We start from the raw sequence: 21,166 nt of genomic DNA, 5'->3' as shown, positions 1-21,166 counted from the left end.
GAAAATGAACCTGTGCTGGGTCCTGCAGTGGGAAGCCAAAGGTTACAAAGACTGACCCACATTTAATTTGCACCTAATTAAATAGGTACTCATTACTTCAACACTCATATGTTAGAGTGGCCACAAAGATTGCAGACACTTTTGGAAAAGAGTGTGCAGTTCCCGGCAGAGGGCGTGGTGAGGCAACTCGGGTTACTGAAGCACTCTGAGAATCTGAGGCGTGTGGTGAAAGCCCTCGGCAATACTGCACCCTTTGTGCCGTTCAGCAGGTGTAGCAGCTGACAGGAGAGCACCAGCTGCTGCCTTGCTGCTAAAGGGGAAACGTTCAGGCTGAAATTCTTTCTGGGAACAACAATGCCGAGAGAAGTCAAATATGGCTTCGCTTTGAGGAGGCAAACAGAAATCTGCCTTATTTGGTGCTCAAGTTTATACACAGAGCTTTGACTCGGCTGAAACATTCATTAATCTGATTAGACCGTGTGCCGTAAAAATGACATGGCTGTGATCGATTACTGCGATGGTTCTGGGGATCTAGTTGTTCCCAGGTCAGATTGCAGTCTCTTCAGCTCAATTTCAAAAGAAATGTCTTTTATTTTTTATATATTTGGGAAGATGAGCTGTCAGGCATATTTTCTACTGCGCATTTCAAGTCTTCTTTTAAAAACCATGGAAGCTTTTCTTTGGTTTCATTGTTTTCATTGTTGTATCTCTAATACTTTAATCTAGATTACAGTCACTCTTGGAGCATGTACTCAAATAAAAAACTATTGTATTGCACATTACGTCTTAAAAGTAGTGGAGTATGTTACTGAATTACTCACAGAAAGCAGTACTTGTTACATTACTTTTGGATTACTCCATTACATGACCTGGAATGCATAATCACTCACACACTGACACAAATCCCTATCCTAATGATGGCACATGTGATCTTTCTTTTAGTGTTTTGTATGAACACAAAGACAACAACACAAAGCAACAGAAAACCAGCCAAAGTCAGTTCAAAGCGATCGCCACAGTGATTCTACTTAAGAAGCATTTATAGGCAGAAGGTGGCTACAGTGGCACAAGCCGGCTCATCGCTGGCTTTGTTGCCTGTTGAAGATCAGCCTGATAGGCTGAGATGAGCATGCACTCTGCTGTAACCTATAATTTCCTTCGGGATTAATAAAGTATTTCTGATTCTGATTCTGAATATCCCTCTGAGCTCTTTGCTGGCTTTTTGTTGACATGCAAAGACGCAGTGTTGTGTATGATGCAGTCGTTTCTGTCCTGGACGTAGTTTGCGCTTTACCATTGTGCTCTTGTTCTTTCATATAATAAAAACTGGTTGAGTTCTCTGCTGTTGTCCTGCTCGCTGCACAAAAACAAGAGCAGCACAAGTCTGAAGGATGTTTTTGTCTGCCAGGCAAACAGATAGCTGAAGAACCATCGTAATGTAATGTGATTACTGAATTTAGTACAATAAAATATTACATTACTGTATTAAAGAAAAATGTAATGTGATTACAGTAACGGGTTATTTTGGAAAGCATTACACCCAACCATCAAGCCAAAGTCTGTCAATAAGCAGAGCACAACACTCAAATGCCATCTTGAAGGTTTCCAGGTAGTTACTCAGGCTGTTACTTTAGTTATGATCAAAATTAACTGTATTTCAGCGGTAGTAGAAGATGAAAAATGCATGCATAGAGTGACTGATGAATGGAAAAAAAGGAAAATGCTTAAAAATGTTTCAGATTTTTGTTCTTAAAAGGGCTTAAAAACTTGTTTTCACACTCCTGGTAATGACTTTACAGTCCTTAATGTCTGTGGTCTGATTCCAGTAGGTTTCTTAGTCGCATATGACTCTCACAGTCTACAGACATGCCTTTTAGGTTAGTCAGGGATCCTAAATTGACTAAATGTTGAGTGAGAATGTGATTGTTGTCTAGCCTTCTGTGTTAATCCTGAGGTGAACTGGCAACCTGTCCAGAGTGTATCCTCCCTCTAACCCAGTAATCTATCCAGCTGAACCCCCCCGGTGACCCTTAACTGGGCGAGCGATGAAGAAAATGTATGGCTAGAAAAAGAGCTGATGTTTTTTTGTATATGCTTGGCTTCCTAACGATGCAGACTACCCCTGCTGAGTTTACTGCTATTGCAAGTTGTGAAACATTTGAATGAAAGAGAGAGATTTTGAGCTAGAAGTACTTGTTTTATATTACGAATGAATACATTTTATATCATTTTATTAGGTCAGACAAAAAAAAAAAAAGATCGGCTGGCAGGAGAGCAGCAGCACAGTCAGTTGAGAGAAAAACTAAAAGTGAGTTTTATGTTTTGGTATTTGAGTCATGTTGAGATAATGACAATTCTCCAGAAAAACAGACGATTCTCCAGAGCAGCAGAAGTATTTACCACCATACCCAGAGCCGGGTGAATGTCTTTACTTTAATGGGAGAACCTCAGCAGGGTCGGCTCAATGCCACATCGCACAGCCGCAACACGCTGAAACATATGACAGCTGTTTCTCAACAGATTTCACGTGTTGGTTTAGAGTGAGACTCCAGACTTGGTTAAAATCTAATTCAGAAAAAATGGTTGGTTTGTTTAAACCTCACTGAGCAACATATTCTTTGTAGTTTTTAATATGTTAGTGAGGTTAACTGCCAACTATTGCTATCGGATGCAATATTTCACTGGAGAAATATGGTCATCTAAAGAGACTAATTCACTAGGAAAGCAACCGCAGAGAAGAGCTGACTATGAAGTCTGATCCCTCACAGTAAGGGACAAGTAAGAAAATACAAACTGTCTGCAAACATGCTGTTTGAACAGACCTGGACTCACCAAATGCACATATTTTCCAATCATCCCAGCTGATAGAAAGTACCAGACTGACCTCAAAGCACTTCTGAGAAAGTGCTTTTTGAAAGCAAAGCTAGATTGGAGATGGAAGTTAATCCGTTCTGGTAAGAAAGTCTCCTTCCCACTTGTCCTCTGTGGTACGGTTGTGTATGGATGCAGAGCTGGTTGCCATCTTCCCTTTGCAAGATTGCAATTTTGGAGTCATATTTAATGAATTCCAACTAAAAAAACTGCAAAGATGTATGAGATTAAAGCAAATGGAAAACATACTTCACTCGGGATGCTGTTAACTGCACAAAAACTTATTTATGTAGTATTTTATTAATAAAGCTTTATTAAAAAAAGAAAAGAAAAGACCCTAGCAAAAATGCTTTTGTGCCTAACTTGGACTCCTTCCAACAATGAAGGTTCAGGGGACATAGTCATACGTTGATTCAATACTTGTTCTGATACCAAACTCACTGGATCAAATATCAGAGAAAAAAACAAAATGATCTTATCTGGTCTTTGAATGACACCACATAAAGACAGATGCAGTGCTGAATAATGCATTTAGCAAGATTGTTTCCAAGGCTTTTTAAAATGGTGTGACATAAGTACGTTTCTTTATATAGAGCCTTTCAAAAAAAAAATCACAGGGTTCCTCACATTAAATAAAAACAGCAAAATAAGGAATAGACACTAAGTTAAAATAAAATGAAATGAGGTTTTACACATTCTTTGATTTGAATTTGCAAAGTTAAGAAGGTGGGGATGGAGGGTAGCACGAGGTGAGTCAGATTTCTAAAACTTGCATCATATTTAATCAAAAATGATCTGCAGTTAGCAAAAGAAGATGTTTACATGGATTTTTTATTTCCCAGGAAAAGGGGGTTTTAGATGCCATTCTTTCCACCCATAGTTATGTGAAGGCCTTGTGAGGGGAGGTGGTCACATTGTGCGAGAGCTGTGTTGGGATGATATCATTAGATAAAGTTGCACAAATGTGGATTCGACCCAGATCTTTGGAACAAGTTAACCACAATAAAGATTTTGGTATTGGCCTTTCAGCCGGACGTCTGCTCATTCCAGCCTAAACTTCAAGTTGACTCACAACCACTTAGTGTCCAGTCCTGGTTTCAAATAGTCCATAGATATGCTACATTATATTATGATGGCTCTCACCGTGCCCACAGCCCCTCCCATGTTGCACTGGTATGCAAACAGCTGACCAGCGATGACACTGCACATACAGGCCTCAGTGGACCTGCCATCCACGAGAACATTTAAACTTTAAAGGGCCAAAGTGGACAGCTGGGTGTGTTCATGCTGCATGGGAGTATGTGCTGTATAAGCATCCTCATTCACTCAAACACCGAAAGACATAAGACACTCAAGGACTGTACCATCTGATCTCACACTTTATTGAACTTTGGATAACTTTAATTTTACCTGCCAAAGACTCAAGAACCTTTGAGGCTTAAAGGATAAACTATCATCTACAAGCTTTAAGTCGACCATCCCTTCAGGAGCCATGGGTGCATTTATTGCCAAGATGCTGCTCCCTACAGTCAGCAGCCTGGTGTTCCTGCCTACAGCCAGCGTGGCCGCCAAGAGGGGCTTCCACATGGAGGCCATGGTCTACTTTTTCACCATGTTCTTCACTGCGGTGAGAAACTGTTGCTGTTCTTTAATCTCAATGACCTGACAAGCAGTCAGCTGTGTTGAACTGTGAATGGAATGATGTGAGAGTGGTTAATATCCCTCCTGAATGCTGTATTCCTGCAGATCTACCATGCATGTGATGGGCCAGGTCTCTCCATCTTGTGTTTCATGAGATACGACATCCTGGAGTACTTCAGTGTTTACGGCACTGCACTCTCAATGTGGGTCACACTTATAGGTGAGTCCTGCTACACAGAATGTGTTCTGGCTTGACTAGTTAATAGCAGTATTCAATATTTCTACATGTATCTCTATACAGCAAATATGTTTTTTTGGATTGATCTTTTTCACTACAGTCTATTTCGGTACCAGATTTTTAAAGGACACAAGCAAGCGATGAAAAACAAGCTCGGTTTGCAGCAGTTGGTGATAACACATGTTCAGGCTTTGCACACAAGTGCTCATGAAGACTCACACACACAGACATAAATACATTTGCTTCTAACTCCCACCTGATCCCCCAGAGGTTTTGCAACAAGGGCTTTAAATCACATGCTGCTAAGAGCCAAATGCCCTGACAGCTGATTTAACTGATGGGGTCCTCCTGTGTCTGTGGGAAGGCTGCCAGTAAAATATTGATCCATTTTCATTTTGTCACCTTCATTTAATCGGGAAGGGAAATTCTTAAAATTAGAACTTCTTTTGCAAGATGGTCTTGAACCATGATAGGACGCATTCAGACTGTTTTAAATCTTGAAATTATTTATATAAAACCTTTAATGTTTAATAGTGCAGACAAACTGTGCTGTAGCTTTCCTTAGTTATTTTAAAATTGTGTACTTAACTGCATTTGCTGATGATTTCTTCTACTAATTTCAGAATTCTTAAAACCTTTTTTTCTTAGTTTAAGAAAATCAGGTCTGTTGTTAAATTCAAACACAGTCTTTACAATGTTTAGTTGTGAACATGTTCCTGAAGATTTTATGGGCCTTATAGCTAATTTTAAGACAAAATTTGTAATTTGCGGTCTCTATCAGAGTAAAAAAGTATGATAAAATGTAGCATGCTTCACAACAGGACTTCGTAAACCAAACTCTGTAGACAGTTTGTGGTAAAAACATTGCAGGAAATGTTCAGTTCAGCCTTTTTAATCTTCTTTCCTTATACACTTCAATCTGAACATATTGTTCACACCTCACATCAGTGGTTTTATGAAATTTTGCAGTTCCTATCTATGTATTAGTGAAATTTTGGTCCTGAATTGATCAAATTTAGCCCAACAAGAGAATAAACTACATCTGTAATCCCTACTTGGCAAACAGTGCAGCACCTCTGCAGTGTAATGATTTTATCCATGAGGGAAAGAGTTTGAAATCCTTCATCTGCTTGTCTCAGCTCTGGGTGACTTTGATGAACCCCAGCGCTCCACTATGACTATGTTTGGAGTGTTAACCATCGCTGTGAGGATCTACCAGGACCGCTGGGGCTACGGGATCTACTCCGGGCCAATCGGATCAGCTGTCTTCATCATTACTGTCAAATGGGTTAGTGGCAAAAAAAATGGCAACGTGTATTTCAAATATTTTTCAGTGTTTCTTCTACTCTATCTCCTCCTTTGCCTCTTTATTCATGATCTCCACCTTGAATAACTTCACCCTTGCTGTTATTCTAATGTGCTCTTGTGTATTTCTTCTTGTTTTCGACTAATCCATCCATTCCTTGTACTCTTTCCTTTCTTTGCTATGCCCTGCACCTTTCTTCTTCGCCTTTTGCACTTTCTCTTTTTTCTTTTGTGTGAAGTCTGATGTGTGAATATGATTGTGATGAACTCCTGCTGTTGCAGCTGCAGAAGATGAAGCAGCTGAGGACGGTTTATCCAGAGAAGACAGTGTACACGCAGCAGGTCGGTCCAGGCTGCTGCTTCGGTGCTCTCGCTCTAATGCTGCGCTTCTACTTTGAGGTGACTGCCGCCAAATCACAAACAGATATTTAATAAAAACATATAGAATACTAGAACATTTACTTAAAGAGTCTGAGGTTTTATCTTCTGTCACAACATTTTGTGTTGTTCATCGATATCCAGTTACATACTGAAAGAGTGTGATGTTTTCACTCCACAGGAGTGGGACTACGCCTATGTCCACAGCTTCTACCATCTGTCTCTGGCTGTTTCCTTCGTGCTGCTGCTGCCAAAGAAGAACCGCTATGCAGGGACGGGAGAGAACGCTGCTAAGCTCAGCTGCTTCACTCTCTGCTGCTGCGTACGTTCCATTTATATACACTATAGAAATCCTGTAGTAGTGAGACTTTCAGTTATTTCATCTTAAAGTAAAATGAGCTTGTTCCAGTCTATCTTATACTGGGGTGCAATACAAAGACGTTTTATGAGATGTGTTTCTCTACAATGGTAGAGAAGGTGGGTGTGGCTCAGGAGGTACAGCAGGTCATCCAGCAATCGGATGGTTGGTGGTTTGATTCCTGGATGCTCCTGTCTGCATGCCACAGTATCTTTGTGCAAAACACTGAACCTCAAGTTGCTCCTAATATGTTCACTGGAGTGTGAATGTGTATGACAGAAAGCTCCTACACTTAGAAAAAGTGCTTCTTATGATTGCCTGTTTGAATGAGTCTTGTAGTATAACGCTCTTTGAGTGCTCAAGCAGAGCAGAAAACTATATAAGAACAGTCCATTTGCCATTTATTTTGGCGATGGTGCCACTGACGGGTTTTTAGGTTTCTGGTAATGCTATAAACAGAGCACCAGGCCACAGATGCCAAAATACAACTTCAGTGTAAGCGAGCAGCTTACGAGAGCGAGAGTAGGCTGATTCTTTCAATTACTTTATGTTCATTCCCGTAAATAAGGTCTGTGGTTAACACAACATTTTTATTCTATGTTGTTGTACAAAATAGAAATACGGCCATAAATACGCCACTGCTTTTATATGTCCCCAAGAAGGTGTTTGCTGAGCAGCTAAATGGAGTCTGTTTATCACCCGTGATTAGCATTTTACCTCTTGGGACGGTTTTTACGCTTCAAAAAATCATGTATTAGAAAGTAGTGACAGAACGGGGAGAATACACTGACGAGCAAAACCTGTAAGTATATACTTTTCTTTCCAATGAGCTTATTTTCTGGGATAATCCAAAAGCCTATAGTCATGAGAGTATGAAAAAAGAGGGAAACTGGACTTCCTTTGCTTTGCAACTTCTTCAAACACCTACAGAAGTCAATTTGCCTTTTATTTTAAGGCTCTCAAAACGACCTCAATGAATGAGAATGTACACAGACAAGTGTATCAGAGTATGTGTTATTGTTTTTTGACAAGGGGACCGATGTGCCACTACCTTCGAAATAAATGCCACCCCCAAAGGCCTTTATTAAACACCAACAAGAAAGCTGTATGTGTTTTACAGCCTTGGAGGTGATCACTTCAGCTTTTTTTAAGCTCATGTCCTTAATTTTGCTCTAATCCTGTTACCTAATTATCCTTACTGCAGACCGTGTCCCCCGGTTCTTCTAAAGAGAAGAAAGACAAGAAAGACAAACCGAAAAAGAAGTCATCTCGGACTGTGTGGACGGTCCCCACAGAAAAGCCGTGGGCACGAGGCTGTAGCACCCCCACCCTGCCTCTTTATAACCCCCCTCCATCCACACCTGTCAAAGGGACCAGTATCAGCAAGCTCAAAGAGATGAACGGCTGGAAGTGAACCCCAAAACATACCTACATGTCAGTGTGTGTAATTTCATGCAGAAGATCAGGCGTAGATAGAGGTCAACTGGAAAATCACCAAATAACTGACAGAATGCTGATAGACTCGTATATGGCTGGTAAGTTAATCTACTTCAGCAGGAAACCAACAATCATGTGGATGTTCCCTTCTACTCCAAGAAATCATTTTTGGCTGGTAGATTATTTAAGGTCAGCAGCGACTTTAGGAATCCACCAGCAGATAAAGAAAAAAAAAGTACAGAATTAGGTCTCTGGTGCCCTCAGAGACCCGATAAAAAACCCAGCTGTCTGAAGCTGAGGACAGGCAGCACGCTACTAAAGAACACACGCAGCACGAACAGGGAGACGGTGGCTGAGACAAGCCAGTAAAACTGACTGGAAAATTTATGAGAAGAACAAACAGGCAGATGGTTTATCTCTCCAAAATATATAAATTGTCTTTAGAAATGTTCCTCAGGGGAGACCCTTCGTCTGCTCGCCTCTGTCTGCCCTGTTCCCCTCCTTTTTTCTCTTTCCAGTCTCTCTCAAGGAAAGGAACCACGTGGCCTGTGAGAATTATAAGATTGTAAAGCACCTTTTAGCATTTTATGCATCTTTGAGGTGCCAAATATGTCATGTGGAGCATCAGTGACGCAAAGCAGAGGCCCAGACATCAGTCTGAAGTGTAATGTGTTTCTGGAGGTGCAGATGGACTCTGACTGGACAGCTTTGACTATATTTGAACATGTGTAATATACTGTTATTTATTATAATATGAAAGGTTCAATACTTCGTATGAAGTGTTTTTGTTTTATAATGTTTCTAAATGAAAATAAAAAGTCAGGACTCTATAACTTGTCTTTATGAACCTGGTGGAACTTTAAGTCTCTTTCTCATAATGCAGTGATATGTACTTTACAGAAGCAAATCATTGACAAAAGCCCTGAATGGCACATACTTCAAGGATCTCTTCAGTCTAGCAGCACTAATCTAATTCCAGTCCCACATATCCCATTCTGCTTTCACTTCAGGAGTACAAGGAGCCATGCGTCCAAGCACGTCACCTGCCCCAAATACTACCCAAAGACTACAAACGTGCTCAGCGTATCTTAGACAAAACAGAGAATGTACCTCCCCTCCACCAGGGAATGTTTTGAGCTGGGGCCAAGCCGCCAGCTTCTGTGCCCAGAGAAAGGTGTTTTTGTCTGGACTCAGAAACCTGGCTGGCTGGGCCACCGGCACCTCCTGGCTGGCTGCACGTCCCGGCCCTGAGCGGAGAGTAACTTGAGCCTTTTATTGCACAAGCGTGAAGCACTTCTCGGCTCCTTTACAACCACTGTCTGTGCCACACTGCTCTGCAGAGAGCCCACACACATTCAAGACTGTATGACTACACTTGTGAATGCTTTACACTATTCACAATCCCTGATCCAGCTAACAAACTTTATACATTAAGTTACCACCTGAATTTTAATCTTTACAAGGCCTAACATTTACAGAATGCAAGTAAATCTGAGCTTTTTACAGTGATGTGGATCATACACACTCACATCGTCTGAACCTCAGTCTGCCAGCTCACAATCATGATCACAATCATCACTGTAAGCCTTGATTGACATTAGCGTGACCACACTCCACGGCAGAGTGGAATTTTAACGTCAGTTGAAATGTAATGACAAATGGAAATGACCACTTTTAGGCCAGAAAGCACAACTTTTCCCAGAATTAAAAATGCTGACGAAAATAATAAGCATTATTAGTTTTTATTAGATCCAATTAAACACCAGAGTGGACGGCGTGAAGCGACTGTGACAGACTCTGGTATGTGTGGTATGTTTGTGATTTTAGCTATGCTGTACTTTCTGTGGTGAGACAGCAGCCTTTGTGCCACAGGTCCTTTCTCTGCGTCAGCTGTTGCCACAGCTGCTGTTAATGCCGCGAGGTCAGCTGCCTCGTAGAGACAACAACAGAGCTGCAGCCACAACATATCTCCACTGCCGATCACCTGTGATACAATCAGATTTAATCCTTCTGTTGAAGTATGGCGTGGTTAGGCTAAATGGAAAATTAACCATCAAGATGTAACAAATAGTACTGTAAAAAAAAGTATTTGACTAGTGTGTAACTATGACTTCTAACAAACTGATGCATTCTCATAAATTTCTAATTAATTAATTAATTACATATAAGTGAGAGCCAGTGAATGCCACAGTGTTGCTTCTTGAATACATGGACACTGATGTTCCACCTAAGAGACCTCAGGTACACCAGAGGTATAGGAAAAGAGAACTGGTAGGCATATGTGTGCTGTGGAGGCAAATTTAGATTTGTGCCCTCACATTCAGACCCAAGATATGAAAGCTCATCCACATGTTCTATCACCTGAGAAGGGGTTCCCTTCACCAAGGAAGCAGAAAGGTGACGAAAAGCAGCAGGTACATAATTCCCACAACTACTTTCAAATTACTGGACAGCCTCGACAACTAGTCATGTACATAATCATATGTCATGTAAGACAAAAAATTAGCAACGTCACCCCCATTATCTAAGACATCAGTATTATTGTTCTGCTTTTTAGAATAGCTTTCTGAACCAGCACAGACCACTCCATGTCCTCAGACAGCTGTCAGTCAACACATATGGCTCCCAAAGGGATTTTTGTGAGGAAATAATACCATATCAGATGTGCTGTGGCACATGTTTGGTCTTTGGATTAGAAAGGATCAGGTTTCAGACAGCATGGCTTCAAAGAGCGGGTGGTTTTACTGTATATGGGCAATAAATCAAGTTATTAATGCTCAATCAGAATGAGAAATAAGAGGAACTGAAACTAGTTTACTATTCATGTTATGTCACATGATTCTGTGCAAATCTGTGGTTTGGCAGTGACATGTGGAACTAAACTCCTGACTGTGAACAGTGGCACAGTTTTTCACCTTTAACCCTGTTCAGCGTGGGTTCACTCATCAGTCGAGGAGACGCTCACCAGCACTACCCTTTCACCAAAGCACCTGTTTGTTGTCGCATTAAGCGATCACACTGTATGTCAGGCATCCAATATCATCGTAAATCACACCTGAATTAGTTAAACAAATTACATTTATAGATGCAGAACTGTTGCTGGATTTAGAGAAACAGAAGCCTAAATTTTGTGTAATGCCAAATATAAAAGAAGATATTACCAGTCCAACATCATGTGAAAATGCCATACTAGGATATTATGCCTCTGCTGCCACCTATTGCACCTACCTGCTACAGTACATGATCATTAAAGGACAATACCACTGTGCTTTAGATAAATGTTGTTACCTTTGATTTAGAGTTTAAGTAACTGTTCTTGTATGATGCAATTTAAGACTATAAATCATTAGCAATATGTTTCCCATTGTCTGTCTCGTGAACATAATATTGAAGAAGGGCTTTAAACTAGTTTCTTGTCTTTCTCACAAAAATCTTCCTGGACTTACGAATGAACTGATTAGATTTTACTAGTCAAAAATTAAAGTCGGAGGCCACTTTGACCTAAACAAACACATTTCAGTCAGGTCCTCCTTTTTATCTGTAATAATTTATTTTTGCCTGTATGCACTCCAGTTAAGCACAGAACAGAGCACATACCAGAGACAACAAAAGTGGCATTTATTAAGAGAGAAACAGCACAGCTGTAGGCAGACTAAGTTTAAACAGCACACCCATATCTGACTATATGACAGCTGTACTTTCAGCTATAAGCAGACCAATCACTCACTCTGGGCTAGAATTCAGTTCAGCTGATCTTGCAGTTTGACTTTGTGGCCTCCCAAAACTAACCCCATTTTTGGTCATAACCCAATAACTTTTGCACTAAATATGAGAAAATTTCAAATTTTCTGTTTGTTGAACATTAATAACTTGATTGTGACATTTAATTATCAAAAGGTCTGGGACCAATTTTACAGTAACATCATGTTTTGCAAAATCATTTTTGCCACTCACATGGAAGTAGAACAGGTCATCTACTAATTATTTTAGAAAGATCCCTGGCTTCTCCAGTAAATTTGTCTTAGTGCCCTTGAGCAAGATACTGAAACCTAATTTAGACCTAAATGCATCCATTAGAGTGTAACTGTGGGCTTGATAGATACAAACTCCATAAAGGCATACAACAACATGCTGTATGAACCACATTGAGTGCACAATTAGAGTATAACAATGTTAAGTACCAGTCCATGTAAAATTAATTAATTACATAACTTAGGAACAAAGGGGGAAACCACATTACATTTCTGGTCAGATACTAAGCTGGGCAACATTAATCTTTAGAGCCCATCTCCAAACCGTAAATACTGTATAGAAGACCTGTGTAGAAACAGCATCTATAATTTAGAAATCATAGCTATATTTGTAGCAGCAGCTATATGTATTAAACTTTAGGTTCATGTAAAGGTTTTATTCACAAAAAATAATCACGCCTAGTATCCTTTATGTTCTTCTCAACAGACATGAAACTGCAGTTTTCTAAGTTTTATTCAGCATCTTCATATGAAAGGTTTGTTGTGATGTATCCAGGTAAAAAGAATCCTAGAAAAGTGATCCTGTTCATCTGAATGCAGTATTTGCAGTGAGATAAACACTGACCCCTGCTGGCCAACAAAAAGAATGTCGTCTCTGAGACCAAAGAAGTAATTTCAATGAGTGATGAAATGTTTCTCCTACTAATAAACGCCACATCTAGATGAACAGAAATACTTTTTCCTTAAGGCGCATGAATCATTGTACTTTTCTTGATTATAAGGAACACAGTTATACACAATTTTGTGCAGGGATGAACTGATACGTTGTTTGATATCAGCCTTGTTGACTGACATGACATTTACCTTTGCTGTGTCTCACAGATTTTGCTAAAGCAGAAGGAACAACTAAAAGAAAAAATACAAATACAAAAATATGCACTAGCTATCAGTGAAACTGGGATTTTAAACTCTGATATCAATCTACAGCTGATGTATCTGGAAGCACGTTTTCATCGGGCACTGTTAAAAATGATTCTCTCGATCATCAAACTCCTGTGTAATTCTAAATAACAGGAAAACACAGAGTTACAGCTGATGATGGTTGTTCCACTCTCTGTATTCCTGCTGTCATTTCTGAGATGTGGAATCCAAACAGGCCAACTCTGCAGCACTGCATCCTCTCATGTTTACAGACGCACTGATGGTTGGTAGGTGGTGTGTAGTGAGACACGTCCCAGTGTGGTTTAGCGATGCAGTGTCAGGAATGAACAGCTGACCTGCTGCACAATAACACAGAACAGCTGTGAAGTCACTGCAAAAAAGATCAAAACTGATATGTAGCTGAAAATTACTTAAATTATCTGAGTAGAATTTTTAAAGAACTGAACTTCTAAATTAAATGAAGTCCTGCTCGGTACCTGCAGGAGGCTCCTCACAGTTATCTGCATGTCCTCTTTGTTCACACACAGCTCCAGCTCCTTGCCTTCTTTACTTGGCTCTTTTGATTGGCTCGCTGTGCTCTCATTGGTCAGAGTCATGTTGCAGAGCTTCTCACTCAGTCTAAGAACAAAATCCAACACAAGACAACGAAAGACTGACTGTCAGCTACCTCAATGTCAGGTATCATCCAGCCTTCAAATTAACCTCCATGTTTCTGACCTTTGTGGATCAGAGGAGGAGCTACAGGCCTGCATGGTTTCCATCAGCTGAGCTCTGATCGCTTGTCCTTTTGGGCTGGACAATACATCAGAGACCCTGCAGCCTGGGAACAGACTCATAAGCATAGGAGCCACCTACACAAACAGACACACACAATTAACACAAGATTTTAAAATATTAAAATGAAATGCATCAGTAAAGTTTTACTGATAAAACTTTTGAAATTGTTTTCAGTAAATGTTTATCCCACAAGAGGTTTTAAAGTTTCTTGTTAATTGATTAGAAGTTAACAGATGACCGGCCATTAACTTCCTTATTTTAGCTGTTAATTGGCTCCTTTAGTGTTGGGCTGGGATGACTGTTTGCATTAAAACAACTTCCATTCAGGGTTATTTGAGTGTCATGTCTTCTCCTTATCTAAGGGCTCTGTCAGACATTGCGTTAATCTTATTGAATGAAATCTTTTGAAATGAAATGTGGTTTTACTGAAAACCACAAAAGATTAAAGAATTTGAGACCTCCTCGTGGGTGGGGTCCAGAATCAGCATGCAGATGAAGTCCTGCCTGGCCCCGCTCAGGTTCAGCAGCTTTCGAAAAGCCTTCGATCTGCTTTCGTAGTAATGGCTAGAGGCGGGGTTGTGCTGGATGGCCAGAGAAAACATATCGACTGCCTCCTGGAAACGCCTGCAGATCCAGATACACACATTCAACAGTATATCAGCTAAGTGACATTTGATAACTTGACTTTATAAGTTTCTCTGTGTGGGTGCTAATGGGATGTTCTCCGTGTGGTTCTGACCCATCCTGGAAACACAAAGATCCCAGCGTGTTGTAAATGACAGCGAGGCGGAGGCGGACAGCAGGGTCATTTGGCTGCATCATCTCCTCAGCCTGCCGGTAGTCAGCCAGAGCATAGTACCAATAACTCTGCTTAAAGAAACAGTCTGACATACACATATAAGCATCAAAATGGTTCCTCAGTTAAGCATTTAGTGTCAATATTTCATTAACTTTACACACATTAACTCTGGTTTTAATTTTCATAATAGCTGCTAAAACTAAAAAAAAACAAACTAAACCCTAACACGATGAACGGCACTCTTCCTACAGATATTCCCATATTTGGTGTTTGATTGAAGCTGAGAGATTTGGATCTCACATGTTGGTCCACAATCTCCCCACAGGCACTCAGCTGGGTAATTGTAGAGGCCAAGCAAATGATTCACATCATCTTCAAACCATTCAGTCTGGTCCAGCAGGATCAAAATGTTTCATCATATGATGACAGGAAACTATTTTTGTGTTGTTTTTCAGTGATGATTCTCTCTGAGGGAACACGTGTGGCCAAAACAAATCAACAAAGTCCCCAACTCCAGCGCCTGGCATTATTGGACTGGCTTCATTTTCCAGTGCTGCTCGCCTCAACCTCATTCCTCCTCCTCTCTGTGCCACCCCATTTAACAAAAATCCTGCAAATGGCCCTGGATATAACGATGAGAGGGAAAATGAAAGACAGGGTAGTGGGAGTGGGATGATGTGGGACTGAACTGAAATCCAAGAAGGATTCATGCTTAACTTATGCTCCCGTGGTTGTGTTAGCTTATGGAGGGATTTCCCTTTAGAAAGCCTACAGAGAGACGGAGAGGGTTTTTGAACAACTGCAAACGTGCTCCCATGCAGTCCTCCAAAATCCCAACTGCATGTTGCTCGACATGAATGACAGTGTGCATCAGTCAAACGCTGATTAGCTGACAGTGGGCCAGAATAGGGAGAGGAGTCTCAGTGGAGATCACCAGGAATGGGAAAAGTATGAAACAACAAAAAAAAAGAAAAAACATCACTGTTTTTAACATTTCACATCACCTTTTTGCATGTTTATATGTCAGTTTTTCTCTGACACTGGTTAATGGACCAACAACAGCGTAAGCATAACTGGCCCACAGACCGGTTGTACAACATATTTTTTATACAGCCCGCATCTGACAGCAGATGCTCTCTGCAGTCTGAAGCTGCATATGTATTGCCAACAGACTCTCAACGCACTACTGTCGCTGAACCATCCATTTCCAATCACCCTGGTGTTACATGGTAAGATGTGAGATACAGGGGCTATCCAAATACATGGCTATTAAATTGTGTTTTATCCCCATCCATTCCTGATGGAGAGTGTAGAGTGGTGAAACTCTAAAAACGGTGCATGATCTTCAATTGGAGCAGCTCTTCAGTCTTGCTGCCTAAAAATCTGGTTTGTCAGGTTTCCCCTGTCACATTAGATGTTTTGCCTCTTTTACTGTGCAGGAAGTCACATGCTTCAACTCAAACACTTAGAAGGACACTCAGTGTAAGATCCTCTTTGACTAAATACCCTGATTCACAGTGCTGATGATCCATGACAAAAGCTCGTCAAGTATAAGGTGTACTTTTGGCTTTAAAGTCTCACGTTCTGGCTGTTGCATTACTCAAACTTCCAAAGTGCTGAATATGAATGTGCGCTTGCACAGAAAGTAGAAATTTTCACACGTTAATTCTCAAAAATGTCATAACAGGTTTTGAGATCATGCAAAGTTGTTGTCCAGGCAATCACTCGGAAGGGGACATCAAACACACTTTGCACACAACATTCGACATTAGTTTTCTAACATTCAACTCAAATCAATAATGTTTAGAGCAAGCAGCAATCTCTGGGGCTGAGTGCCAAAGCCAATGCTGAAGGGCCAAAAGCTGCAGTTCCTCCAATGGCCACTTGAGGCTGACTCCAAAAGTGAGTCACCTGCCATAAACTCCTATGTAAAATGGACAGTGTCACAGCAGAAATAACAGTTTCCCCTTTCATAAGAACTGTACATGGGATGTATATAATAAATATATAATGCATTTTTAAAAAGAGAGCATAAACATGAGCATTTCAGTAGGTAATGAATACTAATTATTAAAATCATGCTATGAGATTGCAGTTATGTGTATATGTTATAAAACTGGTGTCTATCAGACAGTCAAAGAAAAGTTGTTGACGAGAATCAACAACAACAAGGAACAAGGAAATCAACAGAAAAAGAAAACAAAAAGCAGCAAATAATTTATCTAAGTTTTACATTTCCATCAGAGATCTGATTAAAGGTTGAGGTGAGTCAAAGAAGATGTTCAGTATTTTGGGGGGTGCTTGATCTAAGAACATTTGGGGTTTCATTGCATGGGTGAAAAGAGCAGAGGACTCACACACAGACAGGTCAGGTGTCACAGCCTCACCTCCCCGGTTCACGTACAGGCCTGCCTGGCCCTTCTCTTCCTCAATGGCTTTGTTGAGAAGCAGAGTCGCCTCTGCGTAGAGACCTTTGCAAAAGCACTGAACGGCAAAATCATTGTAGATGAGAGCCAGCTGAAACTGCGCCTCCTCCTGCACAGAGCAACTCTCAGCCTTATCATCTCTGACCTCCACCTTCTGACTCCTGATTTCCTGCTGTCCCTCCTTCTCCTCTTCTCCACTCAGCTCCACAGCCTGGATTATATCCTCAATGGCTGGTATGAAGTTCTTCATCCGTCTATACAGAGTCCCTCTGTGAATGCAAGGGAATAGCATTCAGCTGAATTAAATACATGTCAGCAAGTCAACATTCAGCTGTGTAACAGTCCCAAAACAGATTTTGTTAAGGTCTACACATTGGCTGGAAACACCTGAACAGGTAGAGGCCTCCGTCCTCTGGGCTGTTGGCTAGAGCGATATTAATCATGCAAAGGGCTTCAGGCAACTCTCCACACAAAGCTTTGTCCACAGCCCTTTGTCTCGCCTGTTCACTCGCTTCCCGCAGATGGAGTTGCAGAGCTCCAGCCACCGGACAGGTCGGGTTCAACGCCAACGCCAACTGCACGTCATGATAACAAACTGATGTCTGGATAGAAGAAGAAAGTTTCTGCTGGTTTAATCATAAATGTTAAACACTAGACAAAGTATACTTAGAACACTATATTGACTTGAACTGATGAGATCTTCAGAAGTAAAAAAAAAAAAACAGACTAAATGAAATTGTTGAGAATTAAAGCGCATTTTATCTCAAGAAAGTTTGCAGGTTATATCTGATATAAAACTTAAACACTTAAAGATTGAGGAAATAGGAAATAGCAGCAACTGCAAATCTGGCCAAATTTGGCTGTTTTATTGCAGCAGTCATTATGATAACAACATTAGTGTATACTGTTTGTAGACACTTTATCTACAACATCACTTAGCATTTACACAAACATTTCATATGACTTTTTTCCACTTGGCTGAACACTAACTGAGACCACATGATATCTTTGTGGTTACAATGTGATGACAGACAAGATCTTACATGAGACGCATCCATGGATCCACAACCTCAGCACTTTGTTCTCTTATTGCTGATTTATTCTTGCCAAAATCAGTTTGTGGAAGCCTCAGTTCCCAATTTCAACTGTTTTTTACAGCCTATGTGTTGTAATGCTGCATGTTCTGTCCTGCTCTGTAGCTATAGTTAGTGCATTGGCCCATTACACAGAGATCAATCAAAGAATCTTGGTATTAAAATATTGTGAACATGAATGCAAAACGCAAAATGTTGAGATTTTTACATAGGTTATACAGAGAGGTGTAAGAGATGTGACCTTGTTAAGCTCTTTGTGCAGTCGGGCTCTGAGGATGTATAGGTCGGAGGTGGGACCTTCTGATGCCATCCAGTCATTTACCAGCTTCAGACAGTCAGTGTGGCAACCTAAAACTGTCAGACAGGCCAAGCTGGGATGCAAAGTATATGTATGTTTGTTAATTTCACATTTGAACTCTTGGGGAGTTGTTATTAATCTTTTACCTTCTGTACACGAATAACAAATGCTCAAATCAATTATAAGGGAACTATAAGGTAACTTAGACACTAAACATATATTGTACTTCAGTCTAGATGTTATGGCTCAGGCTCCTGACCTTCTGACCTTGTGAGCTCTGCAACCCGGTTTCACCTCAGCAGCTTTGCTGAAAGCCTCCAGTGCATCTACAAAAAAACCTTGGTCGAACAAACACTGACCCTGGGACAACAAGAGGCAGAGGGATCTATGTTAGGATACTTCTCTAATGCCCACTTAAATCAAAATAGGATTCTTATTTCAACTGTAGTAATTAATGTTTGGTTGCTCTGCTCAGCAGCAGTATGCATCCCCGCCTTTCCATGGAGGCTAAAGGCAAGGAAAACCGCTACAAAAACCCTTCTCATAGAACAGAACAGGCATTAATGACAACAAATATAACCTTGATTTTTTCATAAACAGAAGGAAACAGAGAACCTGGATGGTAGGTGGGTTGCAAGGAGGCATACATTGGCAGCAGTAGGTAAATCAGTGCATGCTATATGAGATTTGCGACTTGGGTGTGTAGTTTGGCACTAAGATCAGCTGATCTGCCAGGCCTGTGGCTGAGTTTGACTCAGCCACTAGAACTAAGTATAAGCTCAGTTCTATGTAGAATAAACTTAGATTCCAAGGAGATATATGATATAATGAACGTATATTTGAGAGAAACACTGTCAAACAATATGCAATATTTTTCATGTCAACAACTTTAAATCAAACAGAAAATAACATGTTTTTTTCTTTTAAATTATTTTTTACTTAAGAGGTGCTCACAGCTAGAGTCGTGTCCTAAGATGACCCGAATAAAAATCCTCAAATAGAAAAAAAACTTTCTGAAACTGAGTGTTCAGACCTTCTGTGTGTATCCAGCATTGTAGCAGTATATTCATGACAGAAAATAAGAAACGACATGGCAGGTCTTCATCATTAGACCCCACGAATACTTCTACCTGCAGATAGTAAATGAAGGCCAAACGATCCTCGAAGGCTCCAGGCTCCAAGAGCCAGGCCTGTTTGTAACAGGCTGCTGCTGACTGGAAATCACACAGCTGTAGGTAGGCCTCTGCCTGGCTCACATATAGCTGAACCTAGAACATGTAATATCACAGGGTATAACAATATAGAGAGTATAAGACACAGGCCAGAAAAGAGACACATACATAATATCCAGAAAGCATAACTACAGGTTATGTTAAAAAAAGCCTCATCTGATCTATTTTACATGAAAATCAGCAACATCTTGTGTGACCACTGTGGAAGGTGACCTGTTGTGGCTGCAGAGTGATGGCTTTGGAGAAGCAGATGACAGCCCTTTCATACTGGGACTTCCCCATTGCCTCTTCCCCATTTGTATAACTGCAATAAAACAAAAAAAATATTATTTAACAATGAAAATACTTAAAATTCAATAAACTGTCTGTATATAAGTGGAAGGTAATCAGACACAATTTGGTTTTAAAGGAAGTGGAAGGGAGCTAAAACAACTTATTCCACACAGAGGATGAACTTAGATGAAGCACAAAGGCCCAATATAACATAAATAATGACTATAATAAGAAGTATAACACCATTTTAAATGTACTGCTGTACGTATTCAAGACACATAGATATCAGTCACTGTTGATTCTCACTGCTCAGCGGCCTTGCTCTGAATGATGAGGCTGCCCTGCAGGTCTGGTCTTTGACAGGGTTTTTCTGTGTGAAGAAATATTTTACTGGAGCCAAACAGCCGTTTTAGGGTGCTTTTTCTCTTGGCCTCAACCAGCTCCTCTTCTGATACAGCAGTGGGGAAAAAACTCTGCTCTGCATCCTGAAGGTGGACAATCAAAAGATTTCAGTTCACTTTTTCTGAGGTGGCACACTGTTTTATCTCGACAACATCACATGACAGTTTATTAGTGAGGCTATTATTAAGGTAGTGGAAAACATTTATTGTGTGCTGTTATGCATTTAAAATTTTTAAATTACAAGTCTTATTCCAACCTAAAAACACTTTGCGTCACTTTCAATGTTCACTCAGTAGCAGTAACGTTATTTAACCTGGGTTTGTGCTAGTTAACTAGCTCAGGCATCATAAATGAAACAAACATATTTTATACACAACCAACAGGCTGGGCCTGTCTACATTTTCACTGTTGCTTTTCAGTCACTTTTTACCGTTTGGTCATCTGTCTCCTCAGATGCGTCCATTGCGTCACTGAAATTGCTGTTTCGAGCTGTTTTACACTTACGCAGTCACTTTTACGACCTTTATTTTTTGCTTTGCTTGTATAAAGTTGTTGCCTAATGTTGAAAATCCGAGGGTCGCCATGGAAACCAACTTCAACACTCCTAGAAGCTCTTATTTTGGAAACAAATCGTAAGCGAGAGATCGCTTCCTTCCTGTTTTTTCGCCATGTTAAAATGCAAAATAAATAACATTAACGTCTTTTAATAAGCTGTAGCTATAAG

The 21,166-nt window shown here is 40.4% G+C and overlaps 2 protein-coding genes across 7 annotated transcripts; one reads left to right on the top strand and one right to left on the bottom strand.

The window, feature by feature from the left end:
- The first annotated feature begins 4,363 nt into the window (after positions 1-4,363).
- On the top strand, positions 4,364-9,001 carry mymk (myomaker, myoblast fusion factor). The gene is made up of 6 exons (XM_084946945.1): positions 4,364-4,498; positions 4,618-4,732; positions 5,890-6,038; positions 6,338-6,454; positions 6,615-6,755; positions 7,996-9,001. The coding sequence occupies exons 1-6, from the start codon at positions 4,364-4,366 to the stop codon at positions 8,203-8,205; spliced, it is 867 nt and encodes a 288-aa protein (XP_084803071.1). The 3' UTR covers positions 8,206-9,001.
- A 3,694-nt stretch (positions 9,002-12,695) lies between these two features.
- Positions 12,696-21,060, bottom strand: LOC146376668 (tetratricopeptide repeat protein 16-like). Of its 6 annotated transcripts, none has more exons than XM_084946839.1 (14): positions 20,873-21,060; positions 20,347-20,525; positions 19,981-20,071; positions 19,666-19,803; positions 18,795-18,895; positions 18,479-18,608; positions 17,531-17,745; positions 17,289-17,412; positions 17,075-17,201; positions 14,658-14,802; positions 14,377-14,542; positions 13,859-13,992; positions 13,618-13,759; positions 12,696-13,479 (listed from the first exon to the last, which is right to left on the bottom strand). In XM_084946839.1, the coding sequence occupies exons 1-14, from the start codon at positions 20,903-20,905 to the stop codon at positions 13,444-13,446; spliced, it is 1,761 nt and encodes a 586-aa protein (XP_084802965.1). In that variant the 5' UTR covers positions 20,906-21,060; the 3' UTR covers positions 12,696-13,443. The 6 variants fall into 6 exon arrangements, with proteins under 6 accessions (XP_084802965.1, XP_084802966.1, XP_084802964.1 ...); XM_084946840.1 differs by having other exon boundaries at positions 17,105-17,201; XM_084946838.1 differs by having other exon boundaries at positions 12,696-13,511; positions 17,075-17,412.
- Positions 21,061-21,166: the final 106 nt, after the last annotated feature.

Source organism: Perissodus microlepis, chromosome 12, assembly GCF_051167445.1.
Source record: "Perissodus microlepis isolate ML-2025 ecotype Zambia chromosome 12, ASM5116744v1, whole genome shotgun sequence".
Lineage (NCBI taxonomy): Eukaryota > Metazoa > Chordata > Actinopteri > Cichliformes > Cichlidae > Perissodus > Perissodus microlepis.
The sequence above is the reverse complement of the archived record's forward strand: the minus strand, read 5'-3'. Positions and strand labels throughout refer to the sequence as shown.

What these genes read in the sequence shown, in the direction of transcription:
- mymk (XM_084946945.1), top strand. Translation starts at nt 4,364, where the DNA reads ATGGGTGCATTTATTGCCAAGATGCTGCTCCCTACAGTCAGCAGCCTG. An exon ending in TCACCATGTTCTTCACTGCG is followed by an intron (nt 4,499 to 4,617) that starts GTGAGAAACTGT and finishes GTATTCCTGCAG; the next exon opens with ATCTACCATGCATGTGATGG. An exon ending in GCTTCACTCTCTGCTGCTGC is followed by an intron (nt 6,756 to 7,995) that starts GTACGTTCCATT and finishes TCCTTACTGCAG; the next exon opens with ACCGTGTCCCCCGGTTCTTC.
- LOC146376668 (XM_084946835.1), bottom strand. Translation starts at nt 20,905, where the DNA reads ATGGACGCATCTGAGGAGACAGATGACCAAACG. An exon ending in AGAGCTCACAAGGTCAGAAG is followed by an intron (nt 18,609 to 18,794) that starts GTCAGGAGCCTG and finishes TTTGCATCCCAG; the next exon opens with CTTGGCCTGTCTGACAGTTT. An exon ending in TGGACCCCACCCACGAGGAG is followed by an intron (nt 13,993 to 14,376) that starts GTCTCAAATTCT and finishes CTGTTTGTGTAG; the next exon opens with GTGGCTCCTATGCTTATGAG.